Raw genomic sequence first — 25,527 nt, 5'->3', positions numbered from 1 at the left:
TAAATCTTTTTAAAAAAAGATATATCGGGCCTCCCCTGGTGGCACAGGTGGTTGAGCCCTGTGCTGTGAAGCTGTCTGCAGCCTCTGCAGCACCGGTTCTATCCCGGCCGGCTGGCGATGGTCCCAAATGGTGCAGCAGAACTCTCTTGTCATGCCCGCTGCTCTCTTCAGCAGTGTATTTTGTCAGTCTGCCTGTTCTGTTCCCCGCTCTGTCTCTGGTGAATCCTCTCACCCTCCTGCGCATCTAGCCTGTACCCTGGTTCTTGTGTAAATGAATAGATAAATCTTTAAAAAAAAAGATATATCATATATCGAAAGATATATTTATGGGCCCAGCTTTGCATAAGTTTTGTAGTTTTCTTTAGTTTCATGACAAAACTGTAGTTTTATTTCTTAGTGTGAAAGAAGTTTAAAAGAATTAATGTTCATAGAGAGAAAGGAAGAAATAACATTAGGAATAAAACACCCAAAGTTCCCCAGCCCCTCGTGGGTAAAGACCCAAACACACAGCCTTGGCCCAAAGCAGGCCACTGTGGCCTGAAAGGTCCCCCAATGCTAAGGCACCTTCAGGTGGGGACCTGGGAAGTGGATGAAAGGAGCCAGTAAGTCTGGGCCAAAAGGAGCAAAATTAAAGTACAAGGGAAAGGTCTGTCTCCCCCCTGGGTCTCTTCCAGGAGTCTCCTTCCATGTCTCTAAGTTCCTGGTTCAAGTCCAAAGCCAAGAAGCAAGGCGGCTTCTCCACACGCCTCTCTCCTGTGTGTCTCCCAGGGCTCTCTGCGCTGACAAACCTTTATGTTCTGAGCAAATCATCCATCAGAACAGCCTGTCACAGCTGACACTCTTGGTGTCTGTCATGAGCAGCCCCAGAACTTGCCATCAAACTCCTGGGTATCCTGCCCCTGGTACATCAGAAGGCATCAGTGTCCGGCACTCTTTGGGGCATCAGCAGGGCAGGATCTCAGTTTAAACAAGAGCTTTAGTTCAAAGAAAACAGATCATGAGTCATGTAGCATGTATGTGCAGCCTGCATGTGTGCAGATTCCTCTACTAGGTATGGGCCCTTCCTCCCTGGCTCCCTCTCAGAAAGACAGAGCTAAGGTAGGGGAGAGGACACTGTGGTTCTCACCCCTGTGCTCAATTGCAACCACTCAGGCTCAGGGAACAGCAATGAGGTTTCTCTAACAAACAGGAGAGCAGGGAAATAAAGAGTTTCTAAGGCCTCAGTGGCCAGCTGTGTCACCCCAGATAGTGTCCGCTGTGTCCAATAGTCCCAAATTAAGGCTGCCTGTGTAAGGTGGTACAGTCCCATCATGGAGGGCCTGGAGCTGGTGGAACAGCTGGAAGCACTGGGCCAGGACCCAACCCATAGTGGCAGCAGGAGGTGTTCCCAGGGGGTGCTCCCCTCTGAGCATCACCCCAGCAGGCACAGCCACAGTCTGAATGCTGGGCCTGAAGGGAAGGAGGCAACAGCACCGGGAGGTGGTGCCGGACAGTCAGCAGCAATGACAGGTCTCAAAGCTGACCTTGCTGCTGTAGCCCCAGTGGGCTGCATGCCCTGGGGTGGTGTGTGGGGACAGAGAGCCTCTGCTGCCAGATTGGTTGCCGCCATTTCCATGACACTGACGGTGGCTGCTGGTAAAGTGCCCACCTACTGTCAACCACTGCCACTCCCGCTGCTGGGTGCAGTGGCCACAGCTGTCAGGGTGGCCTCAGCCCTGTCCTCAAGCAGCGGCCTTCTGGAGCCTGCCAGAGCTGGTGGGGTCCATTCATACCCAGCTGATGCCCCCCAGCTATCATCCCTAGCTCAGTGAGGAGGTCCTTAGCGAAGCTGTCCTGTGGCACCCACTGCAGGGCGGCCTTGGTGCTGCCCAGAAGCAGCTCCTCTGAGGGGCCAGGGATGGAGGAGCCAAGCCCTAGGGGCTCCTGTGCTTAACCCTGGCTTGCTCTGGGGGAGGGGCCCTCTGAAGTCTGTCTGCCCCCTGTCAGGAAACTCCCCCTCTGCCACCACCTCTAGAGCTGTGCCCACCAGCTCCCACCTGCACACACAGGGTGCCAGGGTAGGAAAGCCCCACTGCATCTGCCAGCCCTTTCAGACTCCTGCTCCCACTGGCCTCTGGCTGTGCCCACTGGGGCAGCTGCACCAATAAAGCCCACATGTCCCACCACTCAGGGGGCAGGACAGAGCTGGGTAAGCCACAGGGATCTGGAGTCAGTGTTACACACTACACTATTATATACAGACATATACACATTCACATGTATCTATTAATGCCTTTAGTAAATTTTACTTGAAAAATCTATGTTGTAAATTTGTATGAAATGAGTAAGAAATCCATCCAGGAATAGTGACAGATTTTCCTTATGCTGAACCACTTCCTCATGCCCACCTGGATATGCCTTCTGGGAGAGAAAGCAAAACAGACCCCCCAGCACATGTCTTGTCTTTTTCCTCCCAGGTCCTCACAGCTCCCTGATCACCGACATCAGGGGGATCCCAATTTGGCTGTGTTGCATCGGGCAACCCCACACTGACAAAGACGCGGGAGGCGTGGAGCAGGCTGCATAATGCAGACTGCCGCTGCGAGCAAGATCCTGACCGTTTTTATTGGTGGAATAATCATAGAGCATCAGCTACGTGCGTTAGGAGGACAAGGAGAAAGGATGGGTGAAACTCGGGAATGTCATCAAGGGCTTGAGGGGACATGAGTCTGCTGACTATGTTATCAGCTTGGTGACCAAGTGTTGTAATCGAAAACTGGACCCCAAACCCCCGGCCATGTTTCTAATCTTATTAAGAAGGCATTCCACTGATCAGCCTCTGGGGTCCCTTGTCATACATCAGTCCTCAGCGCCCAGGGTGTTCCCGGTCCTACCTCTTGATGCACACCCTTTCCAGAGTGATCCAGCTTTCTGCTCTTGATTGGTATGAAAGTCACCTTGTAAGGTTTGGCTCATATGACTGTGACTGGACCGTTCTGACCTTGGTATAGGAATGCAGAACTGCAGGTAACCGTAATGGTGGCTGAACGGGCCACTGAAGTCTGGCAGACCCACATGGTTGAGGCCCAGGATGTATGTGGGTGTGTTACAAATGCTCAGGTCTCGCCCAGATCCAGCAGCTCAGAGTGATGAACAGGGAGCCTGGGAATCTCTTCTTCAACATGCTCTGCATGTGAGGCTGACGCACAGCCAGGTGGGAGTCATGGTGTTGACCTGCTGCTAAAAGTGTGATCTGAAACCAGCACATCAGCACCAGCGCTGTTATAAACACAGACTCTCGGGCTCTGTTCTAGACCTTCTCAGTCTTCATAAGCATCCCAGTGACTCCTCGGCTCACTGAAGTGGGCCTCTTTGATCTTTGTGTCTTCTCCACGTGGGGTCAGACTGTGCAGTGAGTGGGGCTTTGGTCTGATCAGGTCACCCAACAAATATCATTTATATCATATCACCTCCCAGATCTATTTCTCAGTTTACATATTTCACCTGTGCTCCAGGCTTGTCTGACCTTTGCCACTGTCACTGTATTTTCAGTAACCCTCAGCTTCAACTCTCCTAATGAACACCTCGGATGCCATTTCCACAAATGTGCTACTTCTGAAGCCTGCTCGTGTCACCGAGGGCTCCACATCTCCACTTCACAGTCTGAGATGTTGGGTGGCATCCTGACCCATCTTTCTCACAACCCAGATGTTACATTAGGAAATGCTGTAAAGTCCATCCCTAAATATATCCAGATCCAAACACTGTGTTACTTTCCTCATCATACCCCATAAAGCTACCAAATTTTCCATCTTAGAACCTGTGCTAGTTTCCCACATTTATCTTCCCACCTATCACCTTCACCTCTTGATTCTGCACAGCAGCCAGACGGAGGCTTCCAAAAAGAAGTTGCACCATGTCAATCTCTGCCCAGAAAGGTCTGGTAATCCCACATCTTACTCAGAGAAAAACCAGTCTTCAGTGACAAGAATAAATATTTGGCAGTTATTTCTTTTTAGGAAAAGTATAGGTTTTTCACTTTGAAAAAAGCAAAAGCACAATGTATCAGTTTAGGTAGAAATCCAGCAGCCAAATATACTACTTGGCCATCAATGTTCCCTTTCCAAATACATTTAGATGCACAATATTTTACAATTATTTCATGATGGTTTTAAATTAAAAGCCATAAAATCTTTAGTTAAATAGCCCCACATCTGGATTGAATCATGGTAGTATAGATATTTTTTAGAAATTCCAGTGTAGGGCCTCCCTGGTGGTGCAAGGGGTTAAGACACAACCTATGATGCTATCCTCAGCCACTGCAGCAAGACTTCGATCCCTGGCCAGCCAGGGAGCTACCCGCATGGTGCAGCGGACCTCTCCTGACTTGCCTGCTGCTCCCCTCAGCAGTGTACTTCAGTCAATCTGCCTGTTCTGTTCCCCACTCTGTTTCTGGTGAATCCTCTCACTCCCCCGCTTCTGGCCTGTACCCCAGTTCTTGTATACATAAATAAATAAATCTTAAAAAATAAAGAAATTCCAGTTTATCTATTCATCAGTAAAATGCATTTCACAATGTCCCCAAAGAAGAAGCTTCCTGTGTGTCAGGAGTTGACAGTGTCATCACACCTGCTAGGAAGTGGGTCACTTGCACAGTCACTACTAAATTCCATCAGACCTGCTGTCATACTGAGGCTTCCCGTGAACAAAGTACTACAAGTGGTCATTGCCAGACCAGCAGGAAGACGGAGCTCACTCCTGACACCAGACACCACCTGAATCCTGTACTTATGTTCCCTTGTCATGGTGCTGAGCCTTGGTGCTATTAAGCACAATGAGTTTTCCTTAATGAATTTTGGGAGTTAAAGCAAAGGTATATTACCTGGCTCCCTCAATAATTTACTATCTCTCCAACTTTTTAAAAATTATTGATGAGACTATATAAGTTATGGATTCACTGGCTAGGAAGACACAGTGACCTCTTAGGTCAAACCCTGGTGTTTACCCATGAGGTTGGTTTCTCTTGGTCTCTCACCATGACCATCATCTATCTGTCAGCAGTGCCCTCAATGTGGAGTTTCAAATGCTGTCATTGCTATGTCTCCTGGCTGGATATAGATTATTTCCCCTCATTAAAAATATTTAATAATGGAGCAATAATGTGCTCAGGGTGTCCCCGGTGGTGCAGCAGGTTGTGCACAGTGCTACGAAGCTGTCCACAGCCTATGCAGCGCAGGTTCAATTCCTGGCCCACCAGAGAGTTATTGACATGGCATGGCAGACCCCTGTCTCACCTGCTGCTCCCCTCAGCAGTGCTTTCAGTCCGTCTGTTTGTTCTGCTCCCCACTCTGTCTCTGGTGAATTTTCTCACCTTCCCGCACCTCTGGCCTATACCCTATTTCTTGTATAAATAAATAAATCTTTAAAGAAAAAATAATGTGCTCAGTCTTTGTAAAGTCAGCATTGAATAATTTCTCTCTCTCTTTTTTTGAAAGATTTATTCATGCACAGAAGAACCGGGGCACAGGCCAGATGCATGGGAGGTGAGAAGATTCACCAGAGCCAGAGCAGGGAACAGAACAGGCAGACTGACGAAATACACTGCTGAGGGGCACAGCGGGCGAGACAGGAGAAGTCTGCCATGCCATGTGGGTTGCTCTGTGGCTGGCGAGGATCGAACCGGCACTGCAGAGGCTGCAGACAGCTACACAGTGCTGCGCTCAACCTTCTGCACCATCAGGGAGGCCCTAATTTCTCATTTTTCACAACCATTTCCTGCTTGCTGCTGTGCTTTTCTTCTGTCACCTTCTTCCATAACTGTGGTCTCTTTCCTTCAAAGGAGGAATGAGCCTCCAATTCTACCCCACAATGTAAATTATTGTTCACAGCTGAAGTCAAAAGAAGAGGTGAATGTCTGTATGGTGAGCTGAGCCACTAATAAGTGGCCTTAAGATCTGAAGACATGAAAATCACCATCATGAATGGAAACTGAATGGCTTCATCAGCACTATCCCCAGGGCCTCAGGGATCAAACCCCTGACCCACACTTACCTGCAGCCTGAGTGTAGCTTCCTCTTTGTCCTCCTGTGGGATGAATCATCATGTGAGACCAGGGAGGAGTCAGCCCGTGCAGTCCTAAAGGAATCTTCTAATCCTGGAATACTTTGACTAAAGACCCAGGTTAGGACTGGGAAAAATGAAAAAAGGAAGTGCAGGGACTGGACCAAATGCCTTCTGGGCAACATGTGTATGGATGGTACTTCCCATTAACCAGGCAGGGCAAGTTCTCCCTCGGACTTGAAAGCCCTCAGTGGACAAGATCCCCCCAGTCCCTTCCCTACCTGAGTGCTTCTTCCTCCAGATCACAGCTGCAGCCACTGCAGCTCCAGTGAGCACAGCTCCAAGGAGAACCAGGTCAGCAATGATGCTTTTGAAGTTCTCAGAAGGGCTCCTGATTCCCTTGAGAAGAGGTCCTGTGCCCAAGTCCCCCTCCTTACCCCATCTCAAGATAAGGGGCTCCAGCAGCCCCTCATGCTGCACATAGTATGTGTCTCTCTGCTCCTCTCTAGAAGGCACCACCACAGCCAACCACTTCTGGAAGCTTCCATCACCTGCAGGCCTGGTGTCCACCCAATCCATGTCCTGCATCAGATCTTCCCCATTTCTCTGCCAGTTCAGGCTGATGTCTACAGGGCAAAAGCCCAGGGCCCAGCACCTCGGGGTGACCTCATGCTCAGAGATGGGGTTGTGGGCCACATGTGCCCTTTGGGGGTCTGAGTGGGAAGAATCGGAAATTTTATGGTTTATATTTTCTCCATGGACACTGAAGCAGCTTCATGACGATCCTCAGAATGGACAGGACAATATGCTTGGAAGAAGGAAGCACAAACCCCAGAAACCAGCCTGGTCTGGGAGTCCGGGAGAGTAGGTGAGAGCCTGGGGTGGGATGCAGGTCTCTAAGCATTTTGTTGCTGACTTGGGTGGAGGGTGATGACACAGACAGGCAGGAGTGAGATCTCCAAAAATGCTCTCTGACTAAAAATCAAGATCTTGAGGGAGAAACTCATTGTTCCTAAGAAGACTGCCAGTGAAAAGGATCCTATGCAGGGTGATTTCAGGGAGTGGTCTCCCCTCTTTCTCAGGTGAAACTGGATTCCTTAACTGTCCCTCAGAAAAAATAGGAGCCGCTGGACCAGTCTCTACTACAGAGTTTTGAAATGTGACAGACAGCTCCTTCTCTGACCAGAAGGGGGCGCTTTTCTGACCATGATTCCGTTTTCCCTGAGGGGTGTAAGCCTCAGGGAGATGAAAGACTCCTCAGCACCTCTTACTTCTGAGCTGCAGCACCTCCTTCCCCATCTGCAGGAGTCTTGGGAGTCACTCCACGCACCTGCCCTCCAGGTTGTTCATTTTGTGCTTTGCCCAAACTTCCTCCTCCACTATGGCAGGTGCCATAGCCTCTCGAAATCACTGTGGAATGGGATCTGTGACCTTCCCTGGGCAAATATTGTTCACCATCCTAGCTCTGATTGTAGTAGCTGCGCAGGTCCTCCAGGAGCCATGTAGGGCAGCTTTGAACCTCTGTGCCTCTTGTCTTTGGTTCTGTATCATTGTCCAGATCCTCCTGTCCCATCTGCTCTACCCTGGGCTCCAGCACCTCCACACTGTGACCTGGAGAGTCGCTGTCAAACCGCCTGAACTGTGTGTGTCGTCCATGTAGCCCACGGCGATGTACTGGGGCTCCTTGAGGCTGAGCTGGGAGGTCTTGGTGGTACAGGTCAGAAGCGTGGGAGGGTGAGAGGATTCACCAGGGACAGAGTAGGGAGCAGAACAGGCAGACGGACCGAAGACACTACTGAGGGGAGCAGTGGGCGAGACAGGAGAGGTCTGCTGTGCCATGTGGGCTTCTCCCTGGCCAGCGTAGAATTGAACCAGTGCTGCAGAGCCTGCAGACAGCTTTGCAGTGCGACGCTCAACCACTGTGCCACCGGAGGCCCTGGGAGATCTTGGTTTCGAAAAGCCTTAGATAGTGGGAGCCTGGAGGCAGGAAGGGGTGAAAGCCAGGCTGACCCATCTCCCTGGGTCCTGAGTCCCAGGAAGATGGGGCATGAGGGGAGAAAGTGTTCAGGGAAGGAGGAGCCTCCAGAGCTTGAAAAGGGGCATCAGGTGGAGAAGGAGTGGGTCTCAGGGGGACAGAAGAGGGAGCTAGTGTGGGAGGGACAGAAAGGCACTAGGACTGAGAGGAACCGTGGGGGGACAGAGGGGCCTAAGGCAACAGCCTCCACCAGAGAAGCCTTTTCTCTCCCCATCCTGCACTCACCAGCCTGGGCCTGGGACACAGCCCTGGAGAGAAGCAGCAGGAGGAGGTTGGGGGCCCCATGACCAGCACTGCTGGGGTCTGGGGAGCTTCTGACTCTAGGCTGGTGGACAGAGACTTAACTGGGGGCCATGCTGATTGGCTTCTCTGGGAACCTCCAGGCACTGGGGACTGAGAACTGGGGGGGAGTCACAAGTGTCCAGGGTCCAGCACAGGTGGTGGAGACAGAAGGGAGGCTAAGGGGGCAGTGGGGTATCCCCAACAGTAACCTTCCTGCCCTGGACACAGCCCTGGGGCCTGGAACTATGGGAACCAGACTAGGGCCCTGAGGCTTTGCTCTGCCCCCTCCTCTCCTCACCCAGAGCTTTGTCACACTGTCTCCCCGATTCCAGGCCCAAGGACTGGGTCAGTGCTTCTCAGTCATTTTCCTTTCAGAATCTGCATAAAGTCTTACAGATAAGTGAGGACGCCAAGTATACTTTTGTTTATGAGGTATTACTACCCCTATTTACCACCCTAGGAATAAAGCTGTGTTTAATCATGTAACTATTTCATTTAGAATAATATGTATAACCCAATGCATGTTAACAGAAAGTGTTCTTAACAGAAATAATATTTCTGAAAATAATCGGGGCAATGAGAAGAGTGGATCTTTTGCATTTTATATTTTTGCAATTGTCTTTCTTGTCTGTCTCATTAGAAGACCTTTGCATTTTCATATTTTCTTCTCCATTTGGTCTGTTGTTCTGGTTGAAGTCTATGAAAAAATACACACTGCCTTACTATAACTATGCAGACACTGCCTTACACAAATATGTTGAAGTAGTGTTTTCAGACAATTTGAAATATTCCACTTTGATACTACATTAAAACTATACAGGTGGTGTTTTGGTATTTTCTCCAAGGTTAATTGCAAAGTGAAACCTGAAACAGTATCATTGAATATTTCTTATTCTGCTACATTTCCATAGTGTTCTTGTAGAAATAAATTCTGGCCTTTTATCCAGGCAGAGGAAGAACAATCGGTACTTCAGGAATGGTGAGGTCAGCAGCTTTATTATTCATGTATGAGGTCCCAGACCTGGGTAGCCCCATAAGGTTTGAGCACCGGTTTAAAGACCAAGGGCATTTGGTTTGTTTCCAAAGCTTAGCTATTGTAAACAGTGCTGCTATAAACATAGGGGTGCAGGTGCTCTTTGGAATTGATGTTTCGGTGTCCTTTGGGTAAATACCTAGGAGTGCAATTGCTGGATCCTATGGAAGCTCTATGTTTAGTAGGTCCAGAAATCTCCACACAGCTCTCCATAGTGGTTGGACCAGTTTGCACTTCCACCAGCAGTGCAGGAGAGTTCCTTTTTCTCTACATCCTCGCCAACATTTGTTGTTGCTAGTTTTTTTAGTATGTGCCATTCTCACTGGTGTAAGATGGTATCTCATGGTAGTTTTGATTTGCATTTCCCTGATGACAAGTGATGTTCAAAATTTTTTCATATGCCTGTTGGCCATTTGCATTTACTCTTCAGAGATAAAGAAGGTGTGGTACATATACACCATGGAATATTACTCAGCATTCAAAAAAGATAAACACATGCAATTTGAAGCAACATGGATGGCGCTGGAAGGGATCATGCTCAGCGAAATAAGCAAGAAAGAAAAAGAAAAATACCGGATGGTCTCACTCATAGCAGGAATCTAGAAAACTTAAATAAGGGACCAGGAAAATGAATAACTATAAGAAAGTGAAAATCAAAATCAACAAACAACTATGAACCAGAGACACTCTATGGGGGTTGGGGGGCGGGGAGGGGAGGGATTGGGGTCAAAATAAGGGGGTTCCAATTGTATGGGGAATATAAAAATAAAATTTATTTTAAAAAAATCAACAAAACAAAACAAAACAAAAAATAAAGACCAAGGGTTCCTTTTATACACAACTGTGTCCATATCTCTTACATTGATAGTGATGTGGTTTTTGTGGTCTGTGGGTTTAGAATGTGGGGTCCTTGGGGTCACTCTGGGAAAGGTTTCACCAGAGCTCCTATTTCAGCGACACATGGAGAATTCTCCAGGCGAGTTTCTCCACGGGACAGAGACACTAGTTATATTTAAAGGGAAGGTTTATTAGGGCAAGAGACAGAAGAGTAAGACACTTACATAGACACAGGTGGGCAGGAAGAGCTGCTCCGAAAGGGACAGGTTTGCTGAGAGAGGCCTGCGTGGTTGCAGGCGAGCGGCCTTGAGGACAGCTGCCTCCACGGAGGGAAGTCAGTGAGGAGAAGCCTTGGCAGGTACAGGTCATGGCAGGCAGGGAGGCTGCTGCCCTGCGGAGAGAGGTATCTGTCACAGGTGGGCAGAGGGATATAGTCCTTTTCTGTTGGGAGGGGCCACTCCTTGTAAGCTTTAGGGTTAGTGGCTGATTTGGGATAACTTTGCAGAATCTGAAAAAGACCTGAAATTCCACAATGGGCTCAATCTCCATATCTTTACCTTTGGATGCACCCTGGGATACCTGCTTGGATGTTATGCTTTGTAATCTAGGCTTTGGCGCCAAAGGATCTTAGTTTTCACAACTGTGTAGTCTGAGCAGAAGGATCCTAGTTTCCACAACTGTGTTGATGGTTATGCTAATCTCTTCTACCCCCATCCTTGTGAGAGCCAGTGTAGGACCAGGATGGCCACAGAGCAGGTTATTTATCATTCGGCAGATGGGGTAAAGGAGAGTCCTGGAGCCCGCATTGGTTTTATTAGGCTTTTATTGAGCTTTACATGTAGTGTGGCAAACAGGTACAGGGTAGGCAGGGGTGCCAGGGGGCCAGAAAGCCTGCAGGCCTCCTAGCCCCTGGCAAGTCTTCACTTTGGGCTTCTCTGGCTACTTTCTCCCCTTTTCTCTTCTGCTGCTCTCCTGCTTCTGCTTCTCTGGAGCCTATCTCAATACCCCTCCCACGGCCCACAGAAGTAAACCAGACAGCTTGCAACAATGTAACAACTGCAGGTGCCCCATCAGGCAAGGCAATCCTGATGGTGGAAGGGCAGAAAAGCCTGAAAACCATTTATCCTACAGCCAGGTTTCTGGTCTTGTGGTGCTTCCTTTCTTCAGTTTTTTTCATTCCTGTCCTCCATCAATAGCATCGTTTTCAGCAGTGCAGGGTCAGGACTGGATACAGTGCAGGTTTTCTGATCCCATGCAGACCGGGTAAAGGAGGAGTCAGAGTCCTCAGTGGGTTTTTTGCAGGTCTTTTATTGGGGTTCACCAGGCATATGGCAGGCAGGGGTGTTGGGGGGGGCGGGACGCTGGCAGGCCTCCCAGCCCCCAGCAAATCCTCACTCTATCTGGGCTCTCTGGTGATCTCGGCTTCTCTTTCGGTTTCGGCTTCGGCTTCTACTGCTGCTGCTGGCATCCCCGTGACGCCGCCCTTAAAAGCACAGTCTTAGCTCAGCTGAATCCCATCTACCTATGCCCACACCCTATTCCAGGTGCCCGCCATCAGGCACGCATTCATGACAAGGATCCATCATCTATCCTGATGGCGGAAGGGCAGAAAAGCTTGATATTTTCTTTACCCTACAAGCAGGCACAACCATTTGCTGCAAAGTCCCCAGACAAGGGGCGCCAGGCAAAGGGGGCAAGATGAGGTATTTGAGGATGCCCTTTAAGAGACAGGCCAGCTGGTTTACTGCCCAACGTTGTAGATAAGAGTGCTCAGGCCCTGGCCATGCATCTTAGAAGGGAAAGAGCTGTGAGTAAGCAAACTTGTTAATTATGCCTGCATGGGCGTGTTCATTGTGTTACAGGGCAGGGAGAGGAGCACCCCAGGCCCCGCAAACCTGCCTGCTCTAAATAGGTTCTGTCATCGGCCATATCAAGACAAAACATTTAAGACTGTAATGGAAAGGAAATTGAATACAATTAGTAAACTATATAGAAAAGACAAAGAATATAGTTTCTAAATCCAGCACCCAAAGTTACCCGTCCCCTCATGGGTAAAAGACCACCCGAATGGGATTGGCCCAGAGCGAGGCCCAAAAGCCTGCCACAAATCTAAAGCATCTTTTAGTGGGGACCCACAGAAAAGGATCAGAAATAACCAGACAAGTCTGGAGGGAAAAGAGCAAAATCAAAATCAAGATAAAAGCTAACATTGCTCTCCTCCCCATGGGTCTCTCACCCACGTCTGTTTCAGGACCAAAAGGCAAACGCAGTTTCTTCACATGTCTCTCTGTTCCATGTGCCTCCTCCATGTCTCCTTCTGGCTCCATCCTGCTTCATTTCTTCTTCTGTCTCCTCTCCAGGTTCTTCTCTTCTCTTTAGCTCCACCCTCCTTTGGGTGGGGCGAGGGAACATTTTCCTGGGCACCACTCTATTACAATTGCACCTAGACTGGAAATTCTGCTGGAATCTTTATATTCATTTGCTCAATAATATATTTTCTCATCACTCTCTTGCATATTGGTTGGGTCTTGTGCTAATGTGTGATTTTTTTTTTTAAAGTAATATATTGTTCCACTAAGTTATAAAGTCAAGGTCCATGCAGGAGGCCAAATGCAAAAACCCACCAGGCAGCCCACCTGGGAACAGCCCACCAGGCTTCACTGACCCCCACCATGGGTCCGTGAAGTCCGCCCGGGGCGCAATAAATTTTCCCTTCCTTTGAGAAAGTTTAGCCTGGCTCTCCTTTTCTTTACCAGGCCAAACCTTTCATAAAGCTCTTCAGTATTCATTACACTGGAATCAAATTATTTATTTTTTTAAAAGATTTATTTATTTATGCATACAAGAGCTGGAGAACAGACCAGAGGTGTGGGGGGTGAGAGGATTCACCAGACACAGAGTGGGGAACAGAACAGGCAGATTGACCAAAGGACACTGCTGAGGGTAGCAGTGGGCTAGTCAGGAGAGGTCTGCTATGCCATGTGGGTTGCTCCCTGGCTGGCCTGGGAATCCAGAGCAGATTGAGGCTGCAGAGGCTTCTGATTACCTCATAGGTTGCGTCTTAACCCCTTGCGCCACCAGGGAGGTCCCTGGAATCAAATTATTTAAAAAAATTTTTTTCACTTTATTTTGCACCACAAATCCCAATAGTAAAAATAGTACTGGAAGTTGTCAAGTTAGCAAATGATGGAGAACAGCAATATAAAAAGACTGGAAAGGAGGTTCCCCAAGAGCAGAAATCTGGCTCACACAAGGAGCAGGGGGTAGAAGGGATTAACACAGCCACTGACACAGATCTAGAAACCAAGATCCTTAGGCACCAAAGCCTAGATTACAAAACAGAAAATCCAAGCAGGTATCAGACTGCTGTCTAGAGCACAGGCCCAAGGGTAAAGATATGGAGATTGAGCCCATGGTGGAATCTCTGGTCGCTTTCAGATTCTGCACAGTTATCCATAATCAGCAACTAACCCAAAGGCTCACAAGGAGTGGCCCCTCCCCAACAGAAGACTGTATTAGTGCGGTCTCTGCACAGGCTGGGGTAGCACTCCCTCTGTCCACCTGTGACTATGCAGGTGCCTCTTTTCACCAAATCTCTCCTCCGCAGGGCAGCAGCCTCCTGCCTGCCCATGACCTGTATCATGCCTGCACTTCTCTTCATTGACCTCCCTCAGTGGAGGCAGCTCTCCTCAAGGCCGCCCACTTGCAACCATGCAGGCCTCTCTCAGCAAACCTGTCCCTTTCTGGGCAGCTCTTCCTGCCCACCTGTGTCTATGCAAATATCCTTTACTCTTCTGTCCCTTTCCCTAATAAACCTTTCCCTAATAAACCTGAGCAGCCCCGATATAAAAATGGGTTGCCTGGCTGTGGGTTCTCACCTGCGCGCATAAAAGGGACTTATTTGTACTCCACTACAGGCACACACAAAAGGTTAATAAAAGGGAAAGGGACATGAGGAAATGTACAACTCAGGGAGAAAATAGGGAAATAAAGTCTTTAATGCGTCCTACCCTATTCGCCAACCTGGAAACACAAAGGCACTCTCAGAGCTGGCCAAGCACTGCCAGCTGGCGGAGAGCCAAAAAAAGAGCCCCCCACCAAAGCCCACGTGTCTGGTTTTATACCAAACCTGGCTGCTTAACCCCACCCTCAGATCCCAGCCACCTTCCCTTGGGTGGTGATGGGATTTGGAGTTCCCAGTGTCTTTGGCTTTGGCCTGGGGTGGGGGTGGAGTCCACAAAGCCTGTATGGAATTAGCTTTAGGACATCCTTTTCCCCGTAAAAAACCTTCCCTTTAAATATAACTAGTGTCTCTGTCTCGTGAAGAAACTTGCCTGGGGAACTCTCCACGTATTGCTGAAATGGGAGCCCTGGTGACATCTTTCCCAGAGTGACCCCAAGAATCCCTCACTCCAAACCCACTGACTCAAAAACTCCATCATTAGCATATCATAGGTTATTAGTATTCTTTTTAAAAAAGATTTATTTATTTATGCATACAAGAACTGGGGTACAGGCCAGAGGTGTGGCAGGTGAGTGGATTCACCAAAGACAGAGAGTGGGGAGCAGAACAGGCAGATCTACAGAAATCCACTGCTGAGGGGAGCAGCAGGTGAGGCAGGAGAGGTCTGCGGTGCCATATGAGTTGCTCCCTGGCCAACTTGTGCTGCTGCAGCTACAGGTCACTTCACAGTGCTGATGCTTAACCCCTTGTGCCAACAGGGAGGCCCCAGGTTATTTATATTCTAAAGTAAAGAAGCAATAACATCTTTTAAAAAGGTTTTATTCTAGTAAAGTAAATATTTAAAGCTGTAACCCACGTAACAAAATTATACATGGGATCCGTAATAATTTGTGAGACTGAACAGAGTTTCTGAAAGAAAAATGTCTGAGACTTGCGGACCCAGTCCCTGGGCCTGGACTCAGGGACACGGTGTGGCAAAGGTCTCAGAGCAGGATAGGAGGGGGCGGCAAAGTCCCAGGTCTCGGGGTGTGGCTGTCTGGGTCTCTGTCCCCAGCGCGGGGTGCAGGGCTGGAAGGTGACTGCTGGGGATTCGCCCTCTCCCCTCGGTTCCGCTTCTGGGCTCACAGCCTGGGCGGGTCCTCCTGCCTGGATACTGGTGACTCACCCCAGGGCTCACTCCCCATTGCCTGGAGGTCTCCAGAGCAGCCAATCAGCAGCCCCGCGGCTCCCGTTCCAAAGCCCTCGCCCGCCCGCCGGGACTCCGTCTCCCCAGCCCGGGTGGAGGCGCGTCCTGGGGGATGGGGGGCGCCGCCCTCCTGCTCCTGCTCGCGGGGGCCGCGGCCCCGAGGGAGACCCGGGCGGGTGAGTGCGGGTAGGGAGGGGACAGGGCGCTCCCAGAGGCGGGAGCGAGGGCGTGAGCGGGGGTGGGAAAGGCGCGACCTCGCCGCCGCCCTAGTTGTCCCCCCACCTCGGCCCCGCCCCGTCCTGGCCCCTTTCCGTCCCCCGAGACCCCAGCCTCCTCTGGCCCCCCGAGTCCCGGCCATTTTCGTCCCGCAGCCGCTTTTCACTCTCATTCGTCTTTCACCCACTTTCTGTCTCGTGGGCGCCCCCTGGGACTCGAGCCCCCGAAGGGGAGAAGAACAGGCCGGGTCTCCCCTCCCGCCCCCAGGCCCCCACTCCCTGAGGACTTTCTACACCGCGATGACCCGGCCCGGCCTCGGGGAGCCCCGCTTCATGGCCGTGGGCTACGTGGACTACACGCAGTTCGGGCGGTTCGACAGCGACTCTCCGGGCCAGAGTGCGGAGCCGCGGGCGCCCTGGGCGGGGCAGGTGGAGCAGGAGGAGCAGGAGGAGCGGGACGGGAGGACGCGGATCCTAAGGGACAGCGCACTGAGGTACTGAGAGCACCTGGACTCCCGGCGCGGCCTCTACAACCAGAGCGAGACCGGTGAGCTGGCGCGGGTCCGGGCCGGGTCAGCACCCCCATCCCCACGGACGGGGGTCGCCCAGGGTCTCCCCCTCCAGGCTTCTCTGCAACCTGCCCGGGAACAGCCCGCGGGACTTTCACCCCATTTCATTCTGTTTAGTTTATTCCCGGCGGGAGGGGGCGTGGGCGGGGAGATCCCGGGGTGACGGGGCGGGGACAGGCTCTCACACCTTCCAGAACATGTTTGGCTGCAACTTGGGGCCCAACGGGCGCCTCCTCCGCGGGTATGATCAGTTCGCGGCGCTGATTACCTGGCCCTGAACTAGAACCTGCGCTCCTGGACCACTGCGGACATGGCTGCTCAGATCACCCGGCGCGAGTGGGAGGCCCAGGGTGAGGCAGAGAAATTCAGGAACTATGCGGAGGGCAGGTGCTTGAGGTGGCTGCGCACATGCCTGGAGTACGGGAAGGAGACTCTGCAGCGCACGGGTAAGAGGGGCCTGGAGGCTCCCGGTCCCCCCCCTGCCTGGAGTCACTGCGGGAAATGAGTCCTCTCTCTAGTCCCGAGAGGGGGGCTCCCCTGGGTTTCATGTTCTGCACTAGAGAGACTCCCAGAGACTCTGGCTTCTCCTGAAGGACAGGGAAGGGATCCCGTCTCTCCTGAGAAAGACAGACAGCCCCTGACCTCACACATCACCAGGTCCTTTTGACCAGGGGCCTGTTTGAGAACCACGAGTTTCTCTCTCAGTCTTGTTTCTGGTCTGAGAACATTTTCAGTTATGTGATTCCTGCTTTTCTGTGTCATTCACCTTCCACCCAGGTCAGGAATAAAAAGTCTGTGTTCCACTCCCTCTGCTTCATCCTACCCTGGGCTTTCCTCCTCATTCCAGAACTTTCTTAGGAATAGGAGAATCACACAGATTCCCCAGATTAGCCTGTTTTTTACAGTTTATGCTTCTTCCTGCCACACCAGTTGTCTTGTCCATTGTGAGGATGCTCTCATGAGGATTCTTCAGTGTCCATGGAGGAAACACAAAATGACTTTTCTGATTTACCACCTCAGATCCCCCAAGGACACATGTGACTCACCACCCCACCTCTGAGGATGAGGTCACCCTGAGGTGCTGGGCCCTGGGCTTCTACCCAGAGGACATCACCCTGACCTGGCAGCGAGATGGGGAGGACCTGACCCAGGAGATGGAGCTGGTGGAGACCAGGCCTGGGGGAGATGGAACCTTCCAGAAGTGGGCGGCTCTGGTGGTGCCTTCTGGAGAGGAGCAGAGATACACGTGCCATGTGCAGCATGAGGGACTGCTGGAGCCCCAAGTCCTGAGATGGGGTAAGGAGGAGGATGTGGGCACTGAGGCTGTTCTCAGGGCCATCAGGAGCCCTTCTGGAGACCTTCAGAGAGTCAGGATAAGGTCTGGGGCTCAGGGTATGATCTTCCCTTCCCTTCCAGTGCCCCTTCCTCAGTCCTCCATCCCCACCGCGGGCATCATTGCTGGCCTGGTTCTCCTTGGAGCTGTGCTCACTGGAGCTGCGGTGGCTGCAGCTGTGATGTGGAGGAGGAAGCACTCAGGTAGGGAAAGGAGTGAGGGATCTTGTCCACTGGGGGCTTCCATGTCCCAGGCAGAACTTGCCCTGCCTGTTTATTGGGAAGTGCCATCCACACACATGTGTTGCCCAGAGGGCATTTGCTCCAGTCCCCCCTCACCTCCTTTCTTCTTTTTCCCCAGTCCTGACCTGGGTCTTTAGTCCCAGTTCTGGAAACTTCCCTGTGGTGCAGGATTAGAAGATTCCTTTAGGCTTCTGACCTGACTGCTCCCTGGTCTCACATGATTTTTCTACCCACAGGGAGACAAGGAGGAAGCTACACTCAGGCTCTAGGTAAGTGTAGATCAGTGGTTTGACCCTGAGCCCCTGGGGACAGTGTAAATGGACTCCATGGGGGAGTCACCCTCATCAGTCCCTCCTGTGGTGTCATCTCTTACCAGGTTCTGTTTTGTTCTCAACCAGGCAACAATAGTGCCCAGGGCTCTGATGTGTCTCTCAGCCCCTAAAGCATCTTTTAAAATGAATGTGATGAGGGCCCTCCACGGTGGCACAGTGGGTTGAACGTAGTGCTGTGAAGCTGTCCGCAGCCTCACAGTGCAGGTTCGATTCCTGGCCAGCCAGGAAGACTCCCACTTGGCAGGGCAGACATCTCCTCTCTCGTCCGCTGCTTCCCTCAGCAGTGCTTTCAGTTCGTCTGTCTGTTCTGCTCCCCACTCTGGTGAATCCTGATTCATCAGATCTGGTGAATCAGGTCTCTGGTGAACCCTTTCACTCTCCCGCGACTTGGGCCTGTACCCCAGCTCTTATATAAATAAAAAAATTTTAAAAAATGAATGTAATGAGGCTTCTGTTGTTCACACCCTGGACAGCACCTGGTATTGTGCAGAGTTTGCATTTTCAGTCTCTCCTAGGTGTGATGGTGTCACTGTTCTTAACTGTGATAGTGAGCATTTGTTCATATTTTCACTTTTCTATGCATACAGTTGCCGTTTGTATAGAAGTTTTGTACATTTTTACAGATGAGGTGCCATTCATTTATTACACTATTTTTGTCCTTATTAAAATTGGGTTATTTCTTTCTGATCATTGAGTTTTCGGCATTATTTGTAGATACAGTCCTTTGTCAGATTCGTGATTTGTAAATGTTTCCCCCCAACTCTGTGACCTGAACTCCTTTACTGATGGGAAAACGAACACTGTTGCCCAGACAGGAGCATGGAGATACATATATTTGGAAGAGAAAAGATAAATTGCTAGGTTTTGAGCAGATACTGGCTGATTGGGGTGTTGGGGGTGGAGGGGAATGACTTATGCGTATCCTTGAGTGTTATTTAAATGTCCTTGTATGAGCATGAAATATGTTTTCTAAAGTAAATTACACTTCATTCCTCAACTTATAAAACTCTTCACACATCATGACCAAATCATGTGTTAAGACCAGACTGAAATGTGGGTTACAAGTAATGGACCTGCTCGTCATAGTTGCAAAGTCATGGTTTCCCTTTGGGTTTACTCTGGTATTGTCCATTCTTGGGGTGTTGGACACGTGTAATGACCTGTGTCCATCATGAGAATATCATACAGAGGATTTTCACTGCCCATAGTGTCTTCTGTGCTCCAAGGATTCAAAAGCAAAAAGGAACCAGTGGAATCACATCAGACTAAAAAGCTACATAGTGAAGGAAACTATCATTAAAATGAAAAGACAATATCAAATTAGAGAAACTATTTGTACATCATCAATCCAATAAGGATTTAATATCCAAGATCTACAAAGAACTCCAAAACAAGAAAATACCTCAAAACAGAGGAGAGGAGCTAAATAGGTACTTTTCTAAAAAAGATACACATGTGGCCATTAGATATATGGATACAAGTTTATCATCATGTGCTGTCAGAAAAATGCCAATTCAAACCACAATGAAGGTCTCCCCTGGTGGCGCAGCGGTTGAGCACTGGGCTGCGAAGCTGCCAGCAGCCTCTGCAAGCCAGTTTGATCCCCGGCCGCAGGCGAGGGTCCCACATGGTGCAACAGACCTCACCTGCCCCTCCTGCTGCTCCCCTCAGCAGTGTATTTCTTCGTCAGCCTGCCTATTCTGTTCCCTGCTCTGGCTTTGGTGAATTCTCTCACCCTCCTGCGCTTCTTACTGTACCCAGTGCTTGTATAAATAAATAAATAAATCTTTAAAAAATAAATAAAACCACAGTGAGTTCCCACCTCACATCTGTGAGAATGACCCATTGAAAGGTGTGGAGAAAAAGGAACTCTGGCACATGGTGGGTGGGAATGATGTCTTGTCCTGTCAGTGGGCAGAATGAGGGGTTCCCTGGACCTTCAAAACTTCACACTCTACATGGGATCTGCCATCAGCTGCATAAAGACAAAACATACACTAAAGTGTAAGACCTTCAATAGAAAAGAACTTTAATACAATTACTATAAAATAGAGAATCAGTGTGCAATAGAGAGAGAAGAAGAGAAAGAATATAGTTAGTATAGTTCCCAAGTGAAGCACCCAAAGTTACCCGTCCCCTCATGGGTCAATGCCCAGCCAAACAGGCTGGGCCCAAAGCAGGCCCACTGGGGCCCGAACGCCTGCCACAAGGCTAAGGCACCTACTGGTAGAGACCCATGGGAAAGGGTCAGGAGGGGCCAGGCAAGTCTGGAAGGAAAAGAACAAAATCTAAATCCATGACAAGATAACAGCGGTCATTGTCAGCCTCCCCATGAGTCTCTCACCCATGTTTTTAATCCCTTTCACATGTCTCTTTCCATGTCCCCAACTCCATGGCACAAGTCCAAGTGAGAAGCAAGGCGTGGTTTCTTCTTCACATGTCTCTCTGCTCCATGCACCTCCTCAGTCTCCTTTCCCCATCTTGCTCCATGTCTTCCTCCTCTTCCTTAGCTTCTCATCCCTGCTCAGCCCCACCTTTCCTTAGGCGGGGCGGTAACTTGGTACCTCTGTTTTCTATGGATAGCACATTGGTCCTGCCCCTATGGGGAAAAAAAAAATGAAGGTTCCTCAAAATAGACCTGTCATATGGTCAAGGATCCCATTCCATGGTATTTATCCAAAGAAATTAAAACACTAATTCCAAGGAATATGCACCTCCTACAGTCACTGCGGCACTGTCTACTATAACCAAGCTATGGAGACAATCTAAGTGCCCAACGGCAGATGAGGGGATAAAGAACACAAGCTATACACACTATGGAATACTACTCAGCTGTGAAAAAGATGAAATATTGAATTTGCATCAACATGATAGATATAGATGGGATTATGCTAAGTGAAATAAATTTGAAGGAAAAAGTTATATACAGATGATTTCATTCATATTTGGAATATAAAGAAACAAAGTTGGGACAGATGAAACTAAACCAAAACATATTCTATATATATGACTGTAGAATTGAAGCTATGGCTGGAGGTAAGAGTAGGAAACAAAGTAGGAAGAGGGCCCGATGGACTGTAGTGAAGACTATGGGTGCCCTTAGGGTGGGTGTGATGTGGTAACAAACATCTGAAGAGATGTGACCCTTGCCTCTGAACACATACAGTGTGTAAACCAATGCTAACCTCAACTGAATAATACAATGAGGGGGAAAAGAAAAGAAAAAGGTAAATTGTCTCCTCTATTGGTCACTGACCTCAGGACTTGGCCTTCGCCTCCTCACTGCCATGCAGGGTGAGGGGCTGGTTGCCCACAAGGGCAGAGGCAGGAGGTGCAGGGACTCCTGGGGCTGCCCAGGCACTGCTGAGTAGAGACACTGCAGAGAGGGAGGCTCTGAGGGGACCAGAGACAGAGGGTCAGAGTACCCCAGTGCTGAGTGAGGGGCTGGTTCCCAAGGAGAGGGGAATGTGCGCGTGTGTGTGTGTGTGTGTGTGTGCGTGTGTGTGTGTGTGTAACAAGAATGACAGGGTACACAATATAAAATGATGGGAAGTCAATTAACATCAAGCCCCAGAATAAAGTAATTCAAATTTCACACAGTGTAAAGAGTGTCAGAACAACACCCCAATAAATACAGTTCCATGGAGAAGGAGCTTCTGAGTGGGACTGAAAAAGCATTGGACCTGCAGAAGAGAAGGAGGTTTATGGTTGGCTTGAGGTGTAAGGAGCTGGGCAGGACCCCTCCGCCTGTCCTGGCCCCTGCTAGGATGTGGTGGCATCTTCACCCCTGACAGCTCACTCATTACCCGAGTGTTAACATTATCAATGGTCCACTGCATTCCCAAGATGTCCTCCTGAAAGCATCCCCATTGCATAGTCCCAGCCTCTCTGCCTCAATCCCCACCCCCACTGCAATTCTCCAGGGTCTCACCTATAGGGGCGGAGATACACTTCAGAGCACAGGGACTGTGGCTGCCCAGGGGAGAACACAACAAAACTTGGTGAGAGATGAGACCACAGGAGAAACTGATGAGAGTGACTCCCCCATGGGCTCCATCTACACCATTCCCAGGGCTCAGGGATCCAAGCCTTGACCACACTTACTTGCAGCCTGAGTGTAGCTTCCTCCTTGTCCTCCTGTGGGAAGAAGCATCAGGTGAGACCAGGGAGTAGTCAGGTCAGAAGTCCTAAAGGAATCTTCTAATCCTGCAGAACAGGGAAGTTTCCAGAACTGGGACTAAAGACCCAGGTCAGGACTGGGAAAAATGAGGAAAGGAGATGAAGGGGGACTGGACCAAATGCCCTCTGGGCAACACCCGTGTGTGTGGATGGTACTTCCCATTAACCAGGCAGGGCAAGTTCTCCCTGGGACATGAAAGCCCCCAGTGGACAAGATCCCCCACTCCCTTCCCTACCTGAGCACTTCTTCTACCCCCTCACACATGAAGCCACCTTGTGTCCAATGAGCACCTCTAAAGAAAACCGAGCTGGAAATGAGGACCACGGCAAGGATGGAGAACTGAGGAGGTGGCACTGGAAGGGAAGGGAAGGTCAGACCCTGAACCTGAGGCCTTGGTCTGACTCTCTGAAGGTCTCCAGAAGGGCTTCTGATGGCCCCGAGTCAGCCTCTGTGCCCACATTTCCCTCCTTATCCCATCTCAGGACTAGGGGTGCTATCAACCCCTCATGCTGCACATGGCATGTGTATCTCTGCTCCTCTCCAGAAGGCACCTCCACAGCTGCCCACTTCTGGAAGTTTCCAGTCCCCACTGCCCCCCGCCTGGTGTTCACCAGCTCTGTGTCCTGGGTCAGGTCCTCCCCAACTCACTGCCAGGTCAGGGTGATGTCATCAGGGTAGAAGCCCAAGGCCCAGCACCTCAGGGTGACCTCATGCTCAGAGATGGGGTGATGGGTCACATATGGCGATTGGGGGGCCTGAGTAGGAAGAAATGGAATTTTAATGCTTTTTGTTTCCTCCATGGACACTGAAGCAGCCTCATGTGACCATCCTCCAGTGGAGAGAACAGTGTAGATGGAGGGAGGGGCACAAACCCCAGAAACCAGCCTGGTCTGGGAGTCTGGGGTAGTAGGTGAGAGCCCAGGGAGGGATGCAGGTCTCTGAGCATTTTGTTGCTGACCTGGGTGGAGGGTGATGACACAGACAGGCAGGAGTAAGATCTCCAAAAATGCTCTCTGACCAAAAACAAGATCTCGAGAGAGAAACTCATTGCTCCTACGATGGCTGCTGGTCAGAAGGATCCAGTGAAGGGTGATTTCAGGGGTGGTCTCCCCTCTTTCTCAGGAGAAACTGGATTCCTTAACTGTCCTTCAGAAAAAGCAGGAGCCTCCAGGCCAGTCTCCATCCCAGAGCTGGAAAACGTGGCCGACAGCTCCCTCTCTGGCCAGGAGGGGGCGCTTTCTCTCCATGATTCCATTGCCCTGCGGGGTGCGCGCCTCAGGGAGATCCAAGGCCCCGCAGCCCTCTCACCTCTGAGCTGCGGCGCCTCCTTCCACATCCCCAGGAGTCTGGGGGTCCCTCCCCGCACCCGCCCCCCAGGCTGCTCCCGTCCTGCTCTGCCCGACCTTCCCCTCCCCCTCGCGCCGGGGAGCTGAGCCGCGGGCCCGCCGGGTCCAGGCGCGCAGGTCCCCGCCCAGGGCGCGTCCCCGGCGCCGTCGTGAGGAGCTGGTCGTGCCCGCGGGGGAGGCGCCGTCGGGCCCCGCGGCGCAGCCCAGAGTCCTCTGGACCGTGGGAGACCCTGAGCCCGCCCTGCAGTCACCCCGTGGTCTCCGCCCGCACCCGATCTCCCGCCCTGAATAATCCCAAACTTAAATAAAACCTAAAGGGGGAAAGTCCCGCGGACTCTTCCCTGGTCAAGGGGCCTGGCAGGGGACACGGCCTCGGGGGTCACGGGGCCCCGAGACTCGGGGCGGTGACCCGCCCCGGCCCGCGCTGCTCCCTGGCCCGGCTCTGGCTGCGGCGGCCGCGCGGGGCCTCCAGGAGCTCTTGGAGCCTCCGCGCCAAGTGTCTGCGGAGCCGCGTCTCCTCGCCCGACCCTCCCGCCCCGCCCGCCCGCCCGCCCGCCCAGGGGCCGCGGCTCCGCGCTCTGGCCCGGGGAGTCGCTGTCGAACCCCGAACTGCGTGTTGTCCACGTAGCCCCCGCGATGCACCGGGGCTCCCCGAGGCCGGGCGGGACATCACCATTTCTAACACCCTCAGAGAGGGGGAGCCTGGGAGCGGGGAGGGGTGAAAGCCGGGCAGACCCTCCTCCCAGGGCAGGTCCTGAGTCCTGGGGAGATGGGGCAGGGGAGAAAGTGTCCAGGAGGGAGGGAGCTCCAGAGACTGAACATGGGCAGCGGGTCCAGAGGGGGCAAGACTCAGGGGACAAAAGGAGGAGGCAGGGTGGGGGGACAGAAAGGGACCAGGACTGAGGGGGCCACGGGGGTGACAGAGGGCCCTAAGGCAGCAGCTTCCTCTGCAGAAGCCTTTTCCCTCCACCCTGCACTCACCAGCCCAGGTGTCTGTCTGGGCCAGAGCCCTGGAGAGAAGCAGCAGGAGGAGGGTTGGGGGCCCCAAGACCAGCACTGCTGGGGTCTGGGGAGCTTCTGACCCTAGGCTGGTGGGTGGAGACTTAACTGGGCAGGCAGTGATGCTGACTGGTTCTCTGGGAACCTCCAGGCACTGGGGACTGAGAACTGGGGAGGAGTCACAAGTGTCCAGGGCCCAGCACAGGTGGTGGAGACAGAAGGGAGGCTAAGGGGGCAGTGGGGTATCCCCAACAGTAACCTTCCTGCCCTAGACACAGCCCTGGGGCCTGGAATTATGAGAACCAGACTGGGGCCCTGGGGCTTTGCTCTGGCCCCTCCTCTCCTCACCCAAAGCTTCCCCACCCTGTCTCCGTGACCCAAGCACTGGGTCTGTGATTCTCAGTATTTTCCTTCCGGATCCGTGTCCAGTCTGACAAATTAGGGAGGACGCCAAGCATAATCTTGTTTAGGAGGTATCGCTCCCCATACTTACCACACTGGGAATAAAGCGAGTTTGATCATGTAGTTGTTTCATTTAGAATTATAGTAATAATCCAATGTCTTAATAGATAATCAATAACCAATGCCTGTTAAATAACTTCTTTTAATCAGGGCAATGGGAAGAGTGGATCTTTCACGTGGTTTATGTTTGCAGTTGTCTTTCTTGTCTGTCTCATTGTTTTTTCTTGTCTGTCTCATTAGAAGACAGTAGGATTTTCATGTTTCCTTCTGCATTTAGCTGTGGTTCTGCTTGAAGTCTATGAAAAAATGTCTACAGCCTCACACAAATATGTTGAAGTAGTGTTTTCACTTTGATACTAAATTAAAGAGAGAGCAGCTCTGGACGATGGATGCTAGAGACAAGGGTGACAGATCATACCACGGCCTGCGCCATCTTTCTAAATGGCCACTCACCACCTCACCTGAGGCAGAAA

The 25,527-nt window shown here is 51.1% G+C and overlaps 1 protein-coding gene across 1 annotated transcript in view; it reads left to right on the top strand.

The window, feature by feature from the left end:
- LOC311188289 (class I histocompatibility antigen, Gogo-OKO alpha chain-like) overlaps positions 1–25,527 on the top strand; it is a gene marked incomplete at both ends in the record, with an annotated part of 346,072 nt that overhangs the window by 251,157 nt on the left and 69,388 nt on the right. Inside the window, one exon of the mRNA XM_084259423.1 lies at positions 17,181–17,456. Within this exon, the coding sequence (XP_084115549.1) occupies positions 17,181–17,456 (276 nt within the window). The remainder of the gene's footprint in view (positions 1–17,180; positions 17,457–25,527) is intronic.

This window comes from Talpa europaea (genome assembly GCF_964194135.1).
Source record: "Talpa europaea genome assembly, chromosome: 2".
Lineage (NCBI taxonomy): Eukaryota > Metazoa > Chordata > Mammalia > Eulipotyphla > Talpidae > Talpa > Talpa europaea.
The sequence above is the reverse complement of the archived record's forward strand: the minus strand, read 5'-3'. Positions and strand labels throughout refer to the sequence as shown.